Below are 16,190 nucleotides of genomic sequence, written 5' to 3'. Positions count from 1 at the left end.
CCAGGGATTGAATTTGCACCCTCTGTATTAAATGGTTAAGTCTTAACCACTGGCCCATCAGGGAAGTTCAAAACTTTGCTTTCTGAAAGACATAAAATATTTGAATATTATACTTGACACTTCTAGAAGGTTATACTCAGTAATGTAGAAAATATAAAATATTTCTGTTTGTATAGAAATGAGATAAAATTCAATCAGAATTCCAAGAAGAGTTTTAACAATTTAAACTGGTGAAAATAATTCTAAGGATCTACCAGTTACTGAAACATTAAAAAATAAAAATAAAAAAACCCAATGTGGTAATCAAGACAGTATGGTGCTGGCAGAGAAGAAAATGAAAAAAATATTTGAAATTAGAATTAGCTAACAAATGTAATATTAAAATGCAGAAATATCACTTTGCTGACCAAGGACTTTCTAGTCAAAGCCATGGTTTTTCCAGTAATCATGTGCAGATGTGAATTGGACCATACAGAAAGCTGAGCACCAAAGAGTTGATGCTTTTGAACTGTGGTGTTGGAGAAGACTCTTGAGAGTCCCTGGGACTGCAAGGAGGTCCAACCAGTCCATCCTAAAGGAAATCAGTCCTGAATATTCATTGGAAGGACTGATGCTGAAGCTGAAACTCCAATACTTTGGCCACCTGATGGGAAGAACTGACTCATTGGAAAAGACCCTGATGCTGGGAAAGATTGAAGGCAGGAGAAGGGGACGACAGAGAATGAGATGGTTGGATGGCATCACTGACTCTATGGGCAAGTTTGAGCAAGCTTCGGGAGTTGGTGATGGACAGGGAAGCCTAGTGTGCTGCAGTCCATGGGGTTGCAAAGAGTCGGACACAACTGAGCAACTGTACTGACTCACTGAATGAATGTAAGAATTCAGTATTGGATCAGAAGACATTTCAAATCTATGTAGAAGGAATGAGTTATGTAATAAATGCTCTTGGGACACTGCTATTCACTTGGAAAGAAGTTGGATTGCTACTTTGTACTTTACACTCAAAAATATTCCAACCTTACTGAAGATATAAAACAAGGATAAAACATGAGACAGTGTCATCACATCCACCACTGATGTTACAGTAACTCTGTTCGGATACACCCCTCTTCCCTTCTTTCTCCTCTTGCTTCACAGCAGACAGTTAATCAGCTGACCAAAGAACACAAAGATGACACTAGCACCATCACAAAAAGGGATTTGGAACTTGAGTCACTAGGTCAGAATGCAACAGTAGCCATGATAAGGCCATCCTATGTTACCATCATGGCTGGACACTGATGGCGAATTTTAATACCTAACATTTATACAGGGAAGAATGTATTGAGCAGTGTTTAAGTACTTTACATATTTTAGTTCGTTTAGTTCTCACATGAGGTAGCATGCTTCTTATCCTGACTTTATGGACGAGGACACCAAGGCCCAGAGAGGTTAAATAAGTGGCCAAAGGTTACACAGTTGGCCAGTGGCAAAGCCAGGATACCATTGCAGGTAATCTGGCTCCAGAGTCTATACCTTTAACTACTTTGCTACACTGTTTATGTAGGAAACTAAAACATATAGATAATGAAGAAGAAATCAGTAAAATTTGACAAGGGTGACAGAGGTTACATCAGTGCAGCAAAACCCTGTCATGTAATCGCAAAGATGAGAAAACCTAGTAGCATGAAGAAACAGATACATTGAGTGGACAAACAGATATTGATGGAAATGGTCTAGTATTTACAAAGGCATCGTACAGATGATGACTGTAAGATGAAAACCCCATTTCACTCTTTTGCCCCTAAAGATGTATCAGATTGACTGTTTTTTCTTTAAATTACTTATTCTGTTTCTTTATAGCAAACCCATGTCAAAAATATGTTCTGTACATACACAAGAAAAATCTATGTATATTAGTTGGTGTTCTTTTCCTCCAGAGATCAAATCATACGGTTTCTTTACAAGTGCTTGTGATAAAAGACCAGAAAACTCTTAGTAGACCCTTTAACATTCTCTTTGTGAATGATTCTGACACTGATTGGTTTTTATGCAGCTTGGTCACTGCTCAGAAGCAAATGTGGAAGGGGCTTACAGGCAGTATTAATGATTTTAGGTGATGCAAAGACATTCAAGGGTGTTTAAGTAGAGTGCTGCTCTGATTCGATTTGAGGTTTGGAGAAATCTCTCCAAGTACCCTGATGCATAGATTCCAGGGGGACAAGAGTAGATAGAAGAGCCTTTAGGAGGCTGTTGTGGGAAACACAGTGAGAAGTGGTAAAACTAACAAATTGGACAAAGATGAGGTGTATTTTGGAAGCAAAGTCAACAGGACCTCTTGGTGAATTGGATGTAAAGAGCAGGGAGGAACCAAGAAAGACTTGTGCTGTTAGGACTTGGTTTATGATTGGTGGTTCCACTTATTAAGTAGAGGAACATGGAGGATGAATTTGAAGCCACTGGTGAACAGAGCAGTAGGAGAAATTTTCTAAATGATAATTCCCAGGTTTAAGGTATAAAGGATATGAAAATTGAGTTGTACAGGTAATTGTTACTAAATTTGTATAGGAAAGTGTAAGGAGATACCTTTCTTTTTCAGTCTGTACTTTTTCTCGTGTAAGTTTATTGTTTTGGTTAATCTAAAAGTCTGTGTTTGTTTTCCTAGGTAACCCAGGTTTTTCTGCCTTTTATGTGCCATTTGCAAAGGCTTTGTATTCTGCAACAAAAAGACGCTTTCCAGTTTGGATTATCAGTCATGCTGGGCATGTCTTAGCCCCCAGAGGCAAGAAGATTCTTACAACCTCAGAAGGTATGTCTTCGTTAACATTTGCTTTCTTTTACGGTGAATGGGTGTTCTTCTTTCTAGAAAGCCTGCTAAGGTTAAGAGTTACACCAGTGGAAACCTCTGCTTGTGGCATTACACCCATGATGCCACATTCCAGTAATTTTAGGATTTGGGAGGTCATTTTAATCATTATGCAGGTAATTTTTTTAAAGTTTGGGCAAATTAAACAGTTTGTCTAGGACTTACCATCTCTGTTTACCAACTAGTAATCAAGTATATATTTATCAATCATGTACTGTAGTTGCAGGATTGTATTAAGAGGAATGGGGAAGTGTTACAAGACATGGTCCTTAGCCATGGTTCTTACTCTAGAGAAGCTCTTATTCCCACATTTGGAGAGTGACTAAGTGATATTCCCTGGCCTGTGATCATGTGGATACTTAAAGGGTAAACAAAAGAGAGAGTACAGGAGTTTTAATAGTTGAGTAGAATTTGAATTTGAGGGGTGGAGGTGGGTGTAGAGGTGTAACAGGCAGAAGGATTAACATGGGGGCAGGAGGAGAGATTCAGTAGGTACTTGAGTGCTGGGCAGGGCCAGATTCAGAGGAGCCTTGAAAGCTGAGGGTAGAACTGTGTGGTAGATTGCTGGAAGCCTTAAATGGAGGAAGTAGATCAGAGAGCTACAAATTACCTGCTTTTAATTCATGAGTATTCTAGCATGTTCACTCTTCTAAAAAAAAAAAAAAGTGAATAGAAACAAGATAAACAGTTTCTCTGTGGGCATTCCCTAAGGGTGTGTGTGTACTCTGTCATTGCGAACCCATGGACTGTATATAGCAAGCCAGGCCTCTCTGTCCATGGAAATTTTCAGTCAAGAATACTGGAGTAGATAACCATTTCCTCCTCCAGGAAATCTTCCCCACCCAGGGATAGAACCCACATCTCCTGCATTGGCAGGCAGATTCTTTACCACTGAGCTACCTGGGAAGCTCATTCCTAAGGGTTCAGTTCAGTTCAGTTCAGTCACTCAGTCATGTCCGACCCTTTGTGATCCCATGAATCGCAGCATGCCAGGCCCCCCTGTCCATCACCAACTCCTGGAGTTTACTCAAACTCATGCCCATCGAGTCGGTGATGCCATCCAGCCATCTCATCCTCTGTCGTCCCCTTCTCCTCCTGCCCCCAATCCCTCCCAGGATCAGGGTCTTTTCCAATGAGTCAGCTCTTCACATCAGGTGGCCAGAGTACTGGAGTTTCAGCTTCAGCATCAGTCCTTCCAATGAACACCCAGGACTGATCTCCTTTAGGATGGACTGCTTGGATCTCCTTGCAGTCCAAGGGACTCTCAAGAGTCTTCTCCAACACCACAGTTCAAAAGCATCAATTTTTCTGCACTCAGCTTTCTTCACAGTCCAACTCTCACATCCATACATGACTACTGGAAAAACCATAGCCTTGACCAGACGGACTTTTGTTGGCAAAGTAATGTTTCTGCTTTTTAATATGCTATCTAGGTTGGTCATAACTTTCCTTCCAAGGAGTAAGCGTCTTTTAATTTCATGGCTGCAATCACCATCTGCAGTGATTTTGGAGCCCAAAAAAATGAAGTCTGACACTGTTTCCACTGTCTCCCCATCTATTTCCCATGTGGTGATGGGACCAGATGCCATGATCTTAGTTTTCTGAATGTTGAGCTTTAAGCCAACTTTTTCACTCTCCTCTTTCACTTTCCTCAAGAGGCTTTTTAGTTCCTCTTCACTCTCTGCCATAAGGGTGGTGTCATCTGCATATCTGAGGTTCTTGATATTTCTCCCAGCAATCTTAATTCCAGCTTGTGCTTCTTCCAGCCCAGCGTTTCTCATTATGTACTCTGCATATAAGTTAAATAAGCAGGGTGACAATATACAGCCTTGACGTACTCCTTTTCCTGTTTGGAACCAAGGGTACCGCTTTGTTAATCTGAACTGGGAAAGAGGTGGCTCTGGCTTCATTGCCTAGTTTGCCCCTGTTTCTGGTATGCTTCTTCTATGGTGTGAGCATCTTCTTGTACTTAATCAAGCATCTAATGGTAGAGGAAATCATGTGTGGTAGGGGAGGTATGAAGGGATAGGTGATATGGGAACTCTCTGGGCTAATCTGCTTAAATTTTCTATAACTCTAAAACCATTCAAAAAATAAAATCTCAAAAAATAAAATAAAAAAATAAAACAAATACTAGAGTTTTTGTATTATTTTAATATTTGCATTATACTTTTTTCATTGTATTAGTTTAGACTCCCATAACAAAACCCATAAACTTAGGTAGCTTAAATAGCAGGAGTTTATTTTCTCATAGTCTGGAGACTGCAAGTCCAAAATTAGAGTTTCAGCATAGCTGCAGTCTGATGAGAGCCCTCTCCCTGGCTTTCAGGTGACCACATTCTCTTTTTGTCCTCACTTGACAGAGGCAGGGAGGGAGGGAGAAAGAGTGAGAGGAAGGATGAGAAAGCAAGAGTGAGAGCAAACCAACAATCTCTCTGGTGTCTCTTCTAATAAGGGCACCAATCCCTTCATGAGGGCCCCACCCTCATAACCTTCTCTAATCCTAGTTACCTCCCGAAGTACCCATTTCCAAGTACCATCACACTGAGGGCATACAGTTGTTCAGCACAAAAATTTTAGGGGACACAAATATTCAGTCTACACAGTCATGAATGGGAATGTTATGTATCCATGTATTAATTCGATCACAAGTATTGGTCAGAGTATATATATAACATTATACCAGAGCAATAGTAGAACATAGAAATTATCTCTTAAAACATTTTTACTAAATATTTGTTCAAGTTTTAGTAGCTGCCCTTCAGTCCATCCTCAGAAGTATTACCTTATAGGTGTTAGAAGCGGGCCCTTTGAAGTCTCAATCCTGTTGAGTAGCAAAGGATAGGTTTCTCTTATAAGTGGAAATTCTTTCCACATTCATGAATATCTGCAGGCATGCTAAATTGTTTTTATTTGAAGAAGTGGGTGACAGTTAAGAGGTCATTTCTATTTTTATCCATGTCCTATTTTTGGCTTTTAACTGATACATATGGTCAAGACACAAGGTAGTTATTGCAGAATTTGAGAAACAAAATTACCCTTGTGCATACAGAGTAGATACTCTGGTTCTGTAGTTAGTATGGGACTTGGTTCTCTTTTCTTTAGCCATAGATCAAACTGTTCATGGGTCATTTCACTGTGAACATCACAACTCCCTGGCTCTTGACCTCTCCTCTGAATTCCTACATTTTGTAGTATAGATCAGCTTCCTGAAGTGTTAGTATTCCAGAATACTGTGTTTTAAATTGACTTTAGCGTCAGATGCCAACTCTTTTTTTTCCCCCACACTACACTAGTTTCTTTTATTTGTTCAAGAACTCGTCTTGCAAGCATGGGCTTTGATTCTGGGAGTCCAGATTCACATACTTAGGAAGATAAAAGCAAACTGTGCTCCATGTACATGGATGAAAACTAAAGCCTCATGGTTAGTCACACTGTAATTTTAAGTTTCTGTAGCCTAGCAGCCAGAAGCCACAGGTCCTTTAGGTCCTTCTGGATGCCCCAGAGGGTAGCTGCACTTTTCCTGAGTTAGGCAACCTCTTCATCCTTCAGCTTCTGTTTGATAACACTGGTTAACTCCCGAGCATTCAGGATACATGGAAGACTCAGGAACACTTCATTCTCAAAGCCATACATCCCCTTCACCGTTGTTGACACTGGGTGAATCCTGGATAGACTTTTCATCATGGATTCAATAAGATCAGCCACACTTAATCGAATAGCCCAGATGGTGTCGCCTTTGAGCTTGATGACTTATAGGCACTTTTAACCACCATCTTATGCACTTCCTTCTAATTTTCTCTGTGATTATCTGTTCCCATTTCTGGATTCAGTTTCTGGAGAGAAATGCCTGCCACATTCACATCACTCCACACAGCCACACTTGAGTCATCATGTTCTCTAGAATCCATCCATGGCAGCTGCTGGGATGAATGCCAAGTTTTTCAGCCATAAAATAGTGAAGTCTAGCAGAATCCACATTACATCCACTGCCAACCACAGGGTGCTTGGGTAATCCACTTAGTTTCCAGGTAACATACATGAGAATATCCACTGGGTTGGAACCACCAGTCAGGACTGTACTTGATGACCTGAGGCATGATGAACTTAGAGACATGGATGATCCTTTGCAGCAGATTCAGATGACTCTCTCCCTCTTGCTGGCAAACTCCTGTAGTTATGCTGCAATCTTGAAATTTGCAGTGACAGAGTAATCTTTGTCTGCCACAGTCTTTGGTGTCTGAAGGAATAAGCTTCCCTGCTGCAGGTGCAGCATTTCTTCTTTGAGTTTGTCTTTCAAAACACCCACAAGAGCAAGTTTATTAGTCAGGGACTTTCCCAGAATGCTGATGCCACATGCAATACTGACTTGTCCAACACCCACTACAGTAATTTATTGTTTGGGACTGTTGCCTCTTCTTCTGCAACTGGTGGCAATCAGTTTTTCTTTAAGGGTTGACATTGTGCCCTGGGGAAAGAAAGTTCTCCAGATGGCTGTCAGGGTCGCAGAAGAAGATTAAGTCAGAAGCCTACATCTCCTAGGGTGCAGGATCTACAAGGAAGGAGGAGGAGACAGCCTTGGCTGCCTCAGCTTCCTCTACTGTGATTCCAACTCTTGTTTAAAAATAATTGTATTTACTTATTTTGGCTGTGCTGGGCCTTCTTCATCGCTGCGCAGGCTTTTCCCCTAGTTGCGGTGCGCGGGCTTCTTATTGTGACAGTTTCTCTTATTGCGGACCACAGGCTGTAGGACACAGGGGCTCAGTAGTTGTAGCTCCTGGCTGTAGAGCACAGGTGCAGTAGTTGTGACGCACCGGCTTAGTTGCTCTGCATCATGTGGGATCTTCTCGGATCAGGGATTAAACTGTATCTCATGCATTGGCAGATGGATTCTTTACCACTGAGGCACCACAGAGCCAGATGCCAACTCTTTTTTTTTTTTTTCCAGATGCCAACTCTTGAGAGTGCAATCTGAGATTTCTTTTTTCCTAATTCCATTTACTCACTAAATCTTTGAGTACCTGCCTTTGAGTATCTTTGAGCCTGCCTCTTTGCTAGCACTTACAGAAAAATACCTCTGTGCTTAATATACTTTACATTATTTATATTAGTATTAGTACAGAAAAATACCTCTGTGCTTAATGTACTTTACATTATTTATATTAGTATTAGTATTATCTCACCACCCAGACTCCCTTTTTAAAGCATTACATGTAAGATTACCCTTATCTTGGCTAACCTCCTCTCTTCAAAAACAGTTTCCACACTGAGTAGTGATCAGGTCCTTGATACACAAGAACATCCAGACTGTTTCAGCTCTTCAGTTGCTCAGATTTCTTCTATTACCATTTTCAGTTACTTTGTATTTTTTATTTCCCTAATCATGTTCTGTTTAGAATGATAAATTCATAGATTAAGTTCAGTCCCTCTATAAATTCCTTCAAAAATTCTAATTTCATTTTTTTCATAGGAACAGAAAAAATCCTAAAATTAGTATGGAGCCACAAAAGATACCAAATAGGCAAAATAATCTGGAGGAAGAGGATTGAAATTCAGGTTCAAAGTTAAAGTATCACACTTCCTGATTTTAAGCTATATTACAAAGCTAGTGATCAAAACAGTGTGGCGGTGTCATAAGAACAGACCAGTGGATCCGAACAGAGAGCCCAGGAAAAAAACCATGAATAAAGGCTCAACTAATCTTTGACATGAGTTTGGGTAAACTCCGGGAGTTGGTGATGGACAGGGAGGCCTGGCATGCTGCAATTCATGGGGTCGCAAAGAGTCAGACATGACTGAGCAACTGAACTGAGTCTTTGACAGGGTCAATAGGAACACACAATGGGAAAAGGATGGTATCTTCAATAAATGGTATTGGGAAAACTGGATATCCACATGCAAAAGAATGAAAGAGATCACATATCTTATACCATACACAAAAATGAACTCAAATGGATTAGGTTTAAGACCTGAAACCATTAAACTCCTGGAAGAAAACATAAGAGAAAAACTCCTTGACATTGGTCTTGGCAGTAATTTTTTTGGTTATGACTCCAAAAACATCAGTAACAAGGGCAAAAGTAAACATTTGGGACTGTATCAAAGTGAAAAGCTTCTGTACAGCACAGGGAAGAGTCAACCAAATGGAAAGGCACCTGTAAAATGGAAGAAAATACTTGCAAACCATATATCTGGTAAGGAGATAATTTCTACAGTATATAAGAAACTAATACAACTCAATAGCAAAAGCACTGATAGCTTTGTTTTTAAAATGGGCAAATTTTCCCAGGGAAGACATACAGATAGCCAACAGGTTTATGAAAAACGCTGAACATCATCAATCATCAGGGAGATGCAAACCAAGGCCACAATGATATATCACATCACACCTGTTAGGATGTCATTTCTCAGAAAGACTAAAGTTAACAAGTGTTGGAGTATGTGGAGAAAAGGTCACTCAAGCAGTTATCTAGGTTACCCAAGGCTTCGTGGGTAGAGGTGACAGTTCTTGCCTGGTTGTTTTGCTAGTAGCTGGGTCACTGCAGCTAGCAATATGTTTATTCAAAGTGGATGTCTCATCAGTCAAAAACTTAATGGCAGGCACGTATACTCGCTGTGCGAGATGATGGATGTATTACTTGGTCTGGTTGTGATCATTTCAGTCTATATGCATATTAAGTCATCACCTTGTATACTTTTTAAAACAGTAATGTTGTACAGCCTAGCTATATGCAAATTTTGTCAGTCATACTTCAGTAAAGCTGGAAAGAAAAAAAATAATTGTTGAAGCTGGACCATGAATACGTAGAGATCTATTATACTATTATCTGGACTTGTGCATGTTTGGAAACTTTCACTCTTAAAAAAAGAGTTTAAAGAAAGAGAAAGAATTATAGAATCTTAAAGCTGAAAGTGGGTGCTCATACTCAGTCGCTCAGGCATGCGGACTCTTTGCGACCCCATGGACTGTAACCCTAGAGGCTCCTCCATTGGTGGAATTTTCTAGGTGGAGTGGGTTGTCATTTATACCTCTGGAGGATCTTCCTGATCCAGGGGTCAAATCCACATCTCTTGAGTCTCCCGCACTGGCAGGCAGATTCTTTACCATTGCACCATGTGGGAAGCCCCTAAAGCTAAAAGTATCTTCATTAAATTCCATCTTAAACCCTTATTTTTCAAGGAAGGAAAGTAAGGCCCAACAGGGCTAAATGACCTTTTGTTGGTGAATGGTAGAATCCGGACGGGAAGCCAGCACTTCTGATCCTAAGGTTAGTGCTTTAGTCCTGTGGTAGGTAGCTCATCCCAGGTGGCTGGTACAGCGAATAGCCCTCCCGTGGTCACAGATTGTATCCTGGTCTGCTATCCTTTTCCTGCTGTGACTTGTAAGGAGGACTGGGTAAATGGAGTATTGATGAGATTATGCAACTTGGCAAATGCTTGCCTAAATCCCCCAAAATGTTTTTTTTCATAGTGTCTTTCTCTTTTTACGTGTATGTGTGTATATATTTTTCTGTGAATGCAATTTACTCGCGAGCCTTTTACACTTTGCTTAAGTACTAGGGTATGCTTTGAAAGGCAAGTAACTATGAATTACCTAGCAATGAGAGATTTTGTGAAGTGAAATTGAATATATAGATTTCATTGCCTTGATTAAAAATATCTATTTCCACAACTATCACCTTCAAGTGTTACTGAAAGTGAATCAAATGTGTGGTATATACTTGCTTTACCTTGAAATAGTTTAAAAGATAGATTTCATTGTTCTAAGTTATTTCTTCATATATAGTCAAAGAAAGTTGGGGGTTTATTACAGCAGTTTTTCCTGTCAGGAAATTTATATGTCTGCTTAGAATGTGCTTTGGCTATCTTTGTGTTGTGTTGCAACACAGAGGTATTAAAAGAATTCTTAGGAAACAGGCTTGCTTTACATACTAAATCTCAAAAAGCTGCCAGCTGGCCTGTTCTCTTAAGTCTGGAACGAGAAGAGATAACCACGGATAGGAGGAGACAGGAAGTAGTGAAAATACCTCATAGTTCTTCTTTCGTGGTGTTGCAACTTAGTGATGATTAGCTAGTGTGTTATATTCCTACATTCTGACCTCAATGAGAAATACCATCATAATAGAAACTCCATATTGAATTACATATTGAGAAGAGTACCCAGCTCAGCTATCACAGTAAGCCCTTAAGTCATACTTGAAGACAAAAACGTTGAACAGAATGTGAGTAGCAACTTTGAAAGCTGAAAATAGACTCAAAGAGTAACCCTCCATCAGTGGTTCTCAATCTTTGGCAGTTGTCAGAATCACTTGGAGGATTTATTGAAACACAAATTATTGGGTGCCACCTCCAGAGCTGTTGATTCAGTATATGTGGGGTGGGACCTGAGAATCTTCCGCATTTCTAACAAACTCCTAAGTACTGTCTATCCTGGTACCACATTTTCAGAAGTCCTGCCACAGATCACCAATAAAGATCTCCTGGTGGGGAAAACCAGTAGAAAGTATCTGTTGTTATGTTTGAATTTCCAGGAAATGTATTTAATTCTTTATTTTAAATGACATCTGATTATTTACAACTTTATTTTGAGTATACTTATTGCTTAGCTTATGCTGCTTGTGTGTTCTTGGACTTAATGACTTAGTAATTAGAGCCTGGGTCCTTTGCTACTAATGAGAACAGTGCCATCTAGAGGCATTAGCCCAAAGGGCCACCACAGGGCCAAAAGAAACTGGTTTCTAGAGGAGGGTGAAAGGGCAAATTCATCCAACCTCAAGGATTTATCAACAGCCTACTAGATTATTGTGTGTGGTGCTACAGAGGTATACGAAGAAATGAGAATGCCACCTTTTAGTGAATTTCCACCCGTGTTGTGAGTAACCCAAAAGTTCTATAAAGGGCAGATGGAGGTCTAAGCTTCACCAGTCGCCCCCAACCGCCCCCCCCTCCCCCATTCAACCAAAGCAGTTGTGCTTTCATCTGTTTTACATACTGGAGGCTGTGTTTGTAAATGCACACTACAGTCAATTGATTTGGATAGATAGGACAGATATATTATTCATCATCCAAGATTATTGTTCTAAGGTACAGGTTTTCTGACATGCAAAATATGTTGTGAAAAATACATAACCACTGAGAGAAAAGACATAAGCTTTAACCACACATCAAATGTTAAAAGTATGTTTTGCCTCATATTAGCACATGTTAAAATTATGAACAGTTGGAAATAATATTCTAGTTGCGCCACATTATCACAGTCATAAATTGAGTGTAATTGGGAGAACAGATGTTCACCAATGTCAGAAGGAGGTGATTCAAGGGGGGAAAAAAGTGTGAAAAGAAAATTTGAGGAATTAAGAGTATAAACTCTTTCTGGCTTTGATTTAGTATGGAGTCAACTTACTTGATGGCAGATTCATTATCAACTATTTTAAGTCATTTGTTCAAAACGTGTAACATAAAAGCTAGAAATCGGGGTTTAGTTTCACCTGATAAAACATGAACCAAAAAGATTACACAGTCTTTCAACTAATGATGAATTAGGGTGATGTTTATCCAGAGAATCATTAAACCACTCCCATTCCAGTACCCAAAACTGAAAGAAACAGAAAAACCAGTAGGACTTTCTCTTGCCAGGACTGATTGGCAGAGGAACATGGAGGTTACAGGGAACAACTACATGCTTTCAAGGCAAGGACAGTCAGTCAAGTCTCAGGACTCACAAGAAATAAACAAGTGAGTCAGTGGTAGAAAGAAGCAGAAAACCAAAAGATAGAGCAAGAAGAAATGTTGAGAATCAAGCAAATTATTAGATTCTCATGAAGACATAAGAAAGCAGCAGACAGGAGCAGGGAGCCAAGCTTTGTAGCTGAGGTCCTATAACACAGATGGAATTGTTGTCCTTCCCTCTGAGATCCCTGGGTATCTTCTCACTGCTTATGCAGTGGAGTCCAGACTCCTGGGTGATGTCCAGGGGCCTACTTGATCTAGTCTCAACCTTCCTTTCTAACCTTATACGTTCTACCTTTCCCATAACCACAAACAGGCACAGAACTCATCGCAGTGTCCAAAATTATACCTCACACTTTTATGCCTTTGTGTTATACTATCATGAATTTAGAGTAAATTTCATTTCTCTTTTTAGTTATGTATAGATAATGCTAAGCAACACATGATATTGTTTTGTGTGTTTTTTAAAGCTTGATCTAGAGAGCAAGCTGTACATTCATCTTGCTTAAAGTATTCTTTAAAATATGAAGTGCTGTTTTTAGCCCTTAATCTCCATGTGTAAACTGTTTAATTAAAGTTATTACTAAGGTATAGATTTGGAGTAATGATGGGGGCAAGATAGGAGATTTCACTGGTAGAGAAAATGCTGGTGTAAGATTTAGAGAGTTTCAGTCTGCAGGCTCAGTGCTAGCAGCAGGCTCATGTAGCACTTATCTTTGGTCTTGTTAGTTCTGTGGTCATTGGTGACTTGTAAATACTGTTTGTGTGACAATATATAGTAAAACTTAGGCATTTAGATTCAGTGCATATCAAGATAAATGTGTATGTGGATGTGTTGTTAAAATATGTGTTGTTAAATTTAGACCATTGTGATAGTGTTCAAATGTGTAGTTAAAATTACAGTTATAGTAGTGTGAATGTAATAAATGTATTTTCCAGGTATCTCTCTTGGTTTACATAGAGAAAGGCACAGTAAATTTTATTAATTCAAGGGGGTGTTACTTTCCTATTGTGATCCAACAAAACTCTGTTTTCTTAAGGAAATGCTTGAGCTATACTTACTTCAGTATTTTGTAATAGTATTTTTATCTACTTCTGTTTCCTCTTATTAGATTTGAAAAAAAGGGAATGTATTGTATTTACATCTGTGTTTTCAGTATTTTCATGGGCCAGTTAGTCACTGTTTTCTGTCATAATAGTCAAGTTAGTTCATGTGAAATGAAACAAAATAATAGTTACCAGTGTACCTAAAGATATACAGGATGCATAGTATTTTGATCCAAAATTGACAGAATTTTAGTAACTGGATCAATCAGTTTTAACAAATAGATGAAAAGTAAACATGAAGTATTGATATTAATTCCTCAAAGAACAGATTATACATACCTTTTGAAATAAACTCTATAATCAGTAAATGAGCTATGAAGTGGATTTCATTGACATGGGTCTAAGAAATAGGCTCAGATTCTAAAAGGGAGTTGTCAATATCCTATTCAGGGCCATATATTGATAAAGAATTGGTGAATTGGATTCAGTTCAGTTGCTCAGTCATGTCCAACTCTTTGCGACCCCATGTACTGCAGCATGCCAGGCCTCTCTGTCCATCACCGACTCCTGGAGTTTACTCAAACTCATGTCCATTGAGTTGGTGATGCCATCCAACCGTCTCATCCTCAGTCGTCCCCTTCTCCTCCCGCCTTCAATCTTTTCCATCATCAGGGTCTTTTCCAAAGAGTCAGTTTTTTGCATCAGGTGGCCAAAGTATTGGAGTTTCAGCTTCAGCATCAGTCGAAAGTTTCAATGAATATTTAGGACTGATTTCCCTTAAGATGGACTGGTTGGATCTCCTTGCAGTCCAAGGGACTCTCAAGAGTCTTCTCCAACACCACAGTTCAAAAGCATCAGTTCCTTGGTGCTCAGCTTTCTTTATAGTCCAACTCTCACATCCACATATGACTACTGGAAAAACCATAGACAGACAGACTAGACAGACCTTTGTTGGCAAAGTGATGTCTCTGCTTTTTAATATGCTGTCTAGGTTGGTCATAGCTTTTCTTCCAAGGAGTAAAGCGTCTTTTAATATCATGGCTGCAGTCACCATTTGCAGTGATTCTGGAGCCCCCAAAAATAGTTCTGTCACTATTTCCATTGTTTCCCCATCTGTTTGCCATGGAGTGATGGGACTAGATGCCACGATGTTAGTTTTCTGAATGTTGAGTTTTAAGCCAACTTTTTCACTCTCCTCTTTCACTTTCATCAAGAGGCTCTTTAGTTCTTCACTTTCTGCCATAAGGGTGGTGTCATCTGCATGTCTGAGGTTATTGATATTTCTCCTGGCAGTCTTGATTCCAGCTTGTGCTTCTTCCAGCCCAGTGTTTCTCATTATGTATTCTGCTTATAAGTTAAATAAGCAGGGTGACAATATACAGCCTTGATGTACTCCTTTTCCTATTTGGAACCAGTGTGTTTTTCCATGTCCAGTTCAAACTGTTGCTTCCTAACCTGCATACAGATTTCTCAGGTGGTAGGTCAGGTGGTCTGGTATTCCCATCTCTTTCAGAATTGTCCACAGTTTGTTGTGATCCACACAGTCAAAACTTTAGCATAGTCAATAAAGCAGAAATAGATGCTTTTCTGGAACTGTCTTGCTTTTTTGATGATCCAGCAGATGTTGGCAATTTGCTCTCTGGTTCCTCTGCCTTTTCTAAACCCAGCTTGAATATCTGGAAGTTCATGGTTCACGTACTGTTGAAGCCTGCCTTAGAGAATTTTGAGCATTAGTTTGCTAGCGTATGAGATGAGTGCAGTTGTGCGGTAGTTTGAGCATTCTTTGGCATTGCCTTTCTTTGGGATTAGAATGAAAACTGACATTTCCCAGCTCTGTGGCCACTGCTGAGTTTTCCAAATTTGCTGACATATTGAATGCAGCACTTTCACAGCATCATCTTTTAGGATTTGAAATAGTTCAACTGGAATTCCATCACCTCCACTTGCTTTGTTTATAGTGATGCTTCCTAAAGCCTGCTTGACTTTGCATTCCAGGATGTCTGGCTCTAGGTGAGTGATCCCATCTATTAATTCAGGCAGTCTTTAATTTAGAAACAGTTCGTTCCAAATATTCTTAGTTGACTATAACTTGGAGTACATTTTCCCTATAATAAGAATGCTATAAATCATTTCCATGTTATCCTGATTTTGATACAATTGAATGTGATTTTTTTGCAATGTTTTATGGAGAGTAAGCTAATGATTCCTGGAATTTTTTCAGAGTATATTAATAATAGGAGAGAAAGTATACAGTCAAGTATATAAATATTCTTTTAGCTTTTAGTTTTTGCTAGTAAAGTAATATCCAGAGAGCACATTGAAATTTTTTTATTATTGATTGTTTATTTATACAAAGTTCTTTCCCCATTATTCTCATTACTTCAGAAAACACTAAATGGTGTGTTTATCTTGGCAATCTACTGAGCAATTCCCAGAGTTAAAGACAGACTTACCTCTGAAATATTCATTTCAGTAATGATTTGAATTATAATCATCCTTAAATACAGAGAAGGCAATGGCAACCCACTTCAGTAATCTTGCCTGGAAAATTCCATGGATGGAGGAGCCT

General features: G+C 39.3%; 1 protein-coding gene and 1 pseudogene across 7 annotated transcripts in view; one reads left to right on the top strand and one right to left on the bottom strand.

Moving 5' to 3' along the window:
• The window catches only part of LDAH (lipid droplet associated hydrolase), a 90,644-nt gene that overhangs the window by 13,469 nt on the left and 60,985 nt on the right, over positions 1-16,190 (top strand). For all 7 annotated transcript variants that reach the window (XR_009694656.1, XR_009694657.1, XM_061154878.1 and 4 more), the window contains exon 3: positions 2,645-2,788. Coding sequence is in view for 4 of the 7 variants with exons in the window: in XM_061154878.1 (XP_061010861.1) it covers positions 2,645-2,788 (144 nt within the window). In the remaining 3 variants the exon portion in view is untranslated. The remainder of the gene's footprint in view (positions 1-2,644; positions 2,789-16,190) is intronic.
• LOC133065465 (L-lactate dehydrogenase B chain-like) lies at positions 5,703-7,307 on the bottom strand (annotated as a pseudogene).

This window comes from Dama dama, chromosome 11 (assembly GCF_033118175.1).
Source record: "Dama dama isolate Ldn47 chromosome 11, ASM3311817v1, whole genome shotgun sequence".
NCBI classification, from domain to species: Eukaryota; Metazoa; Chordata; class Mammalia; order Artiodactyla; family Cervidae; genus Dama; species Dama dama.
This window is presented reverse-complemented; position numbering and strand designations above follow the sequence as displayed.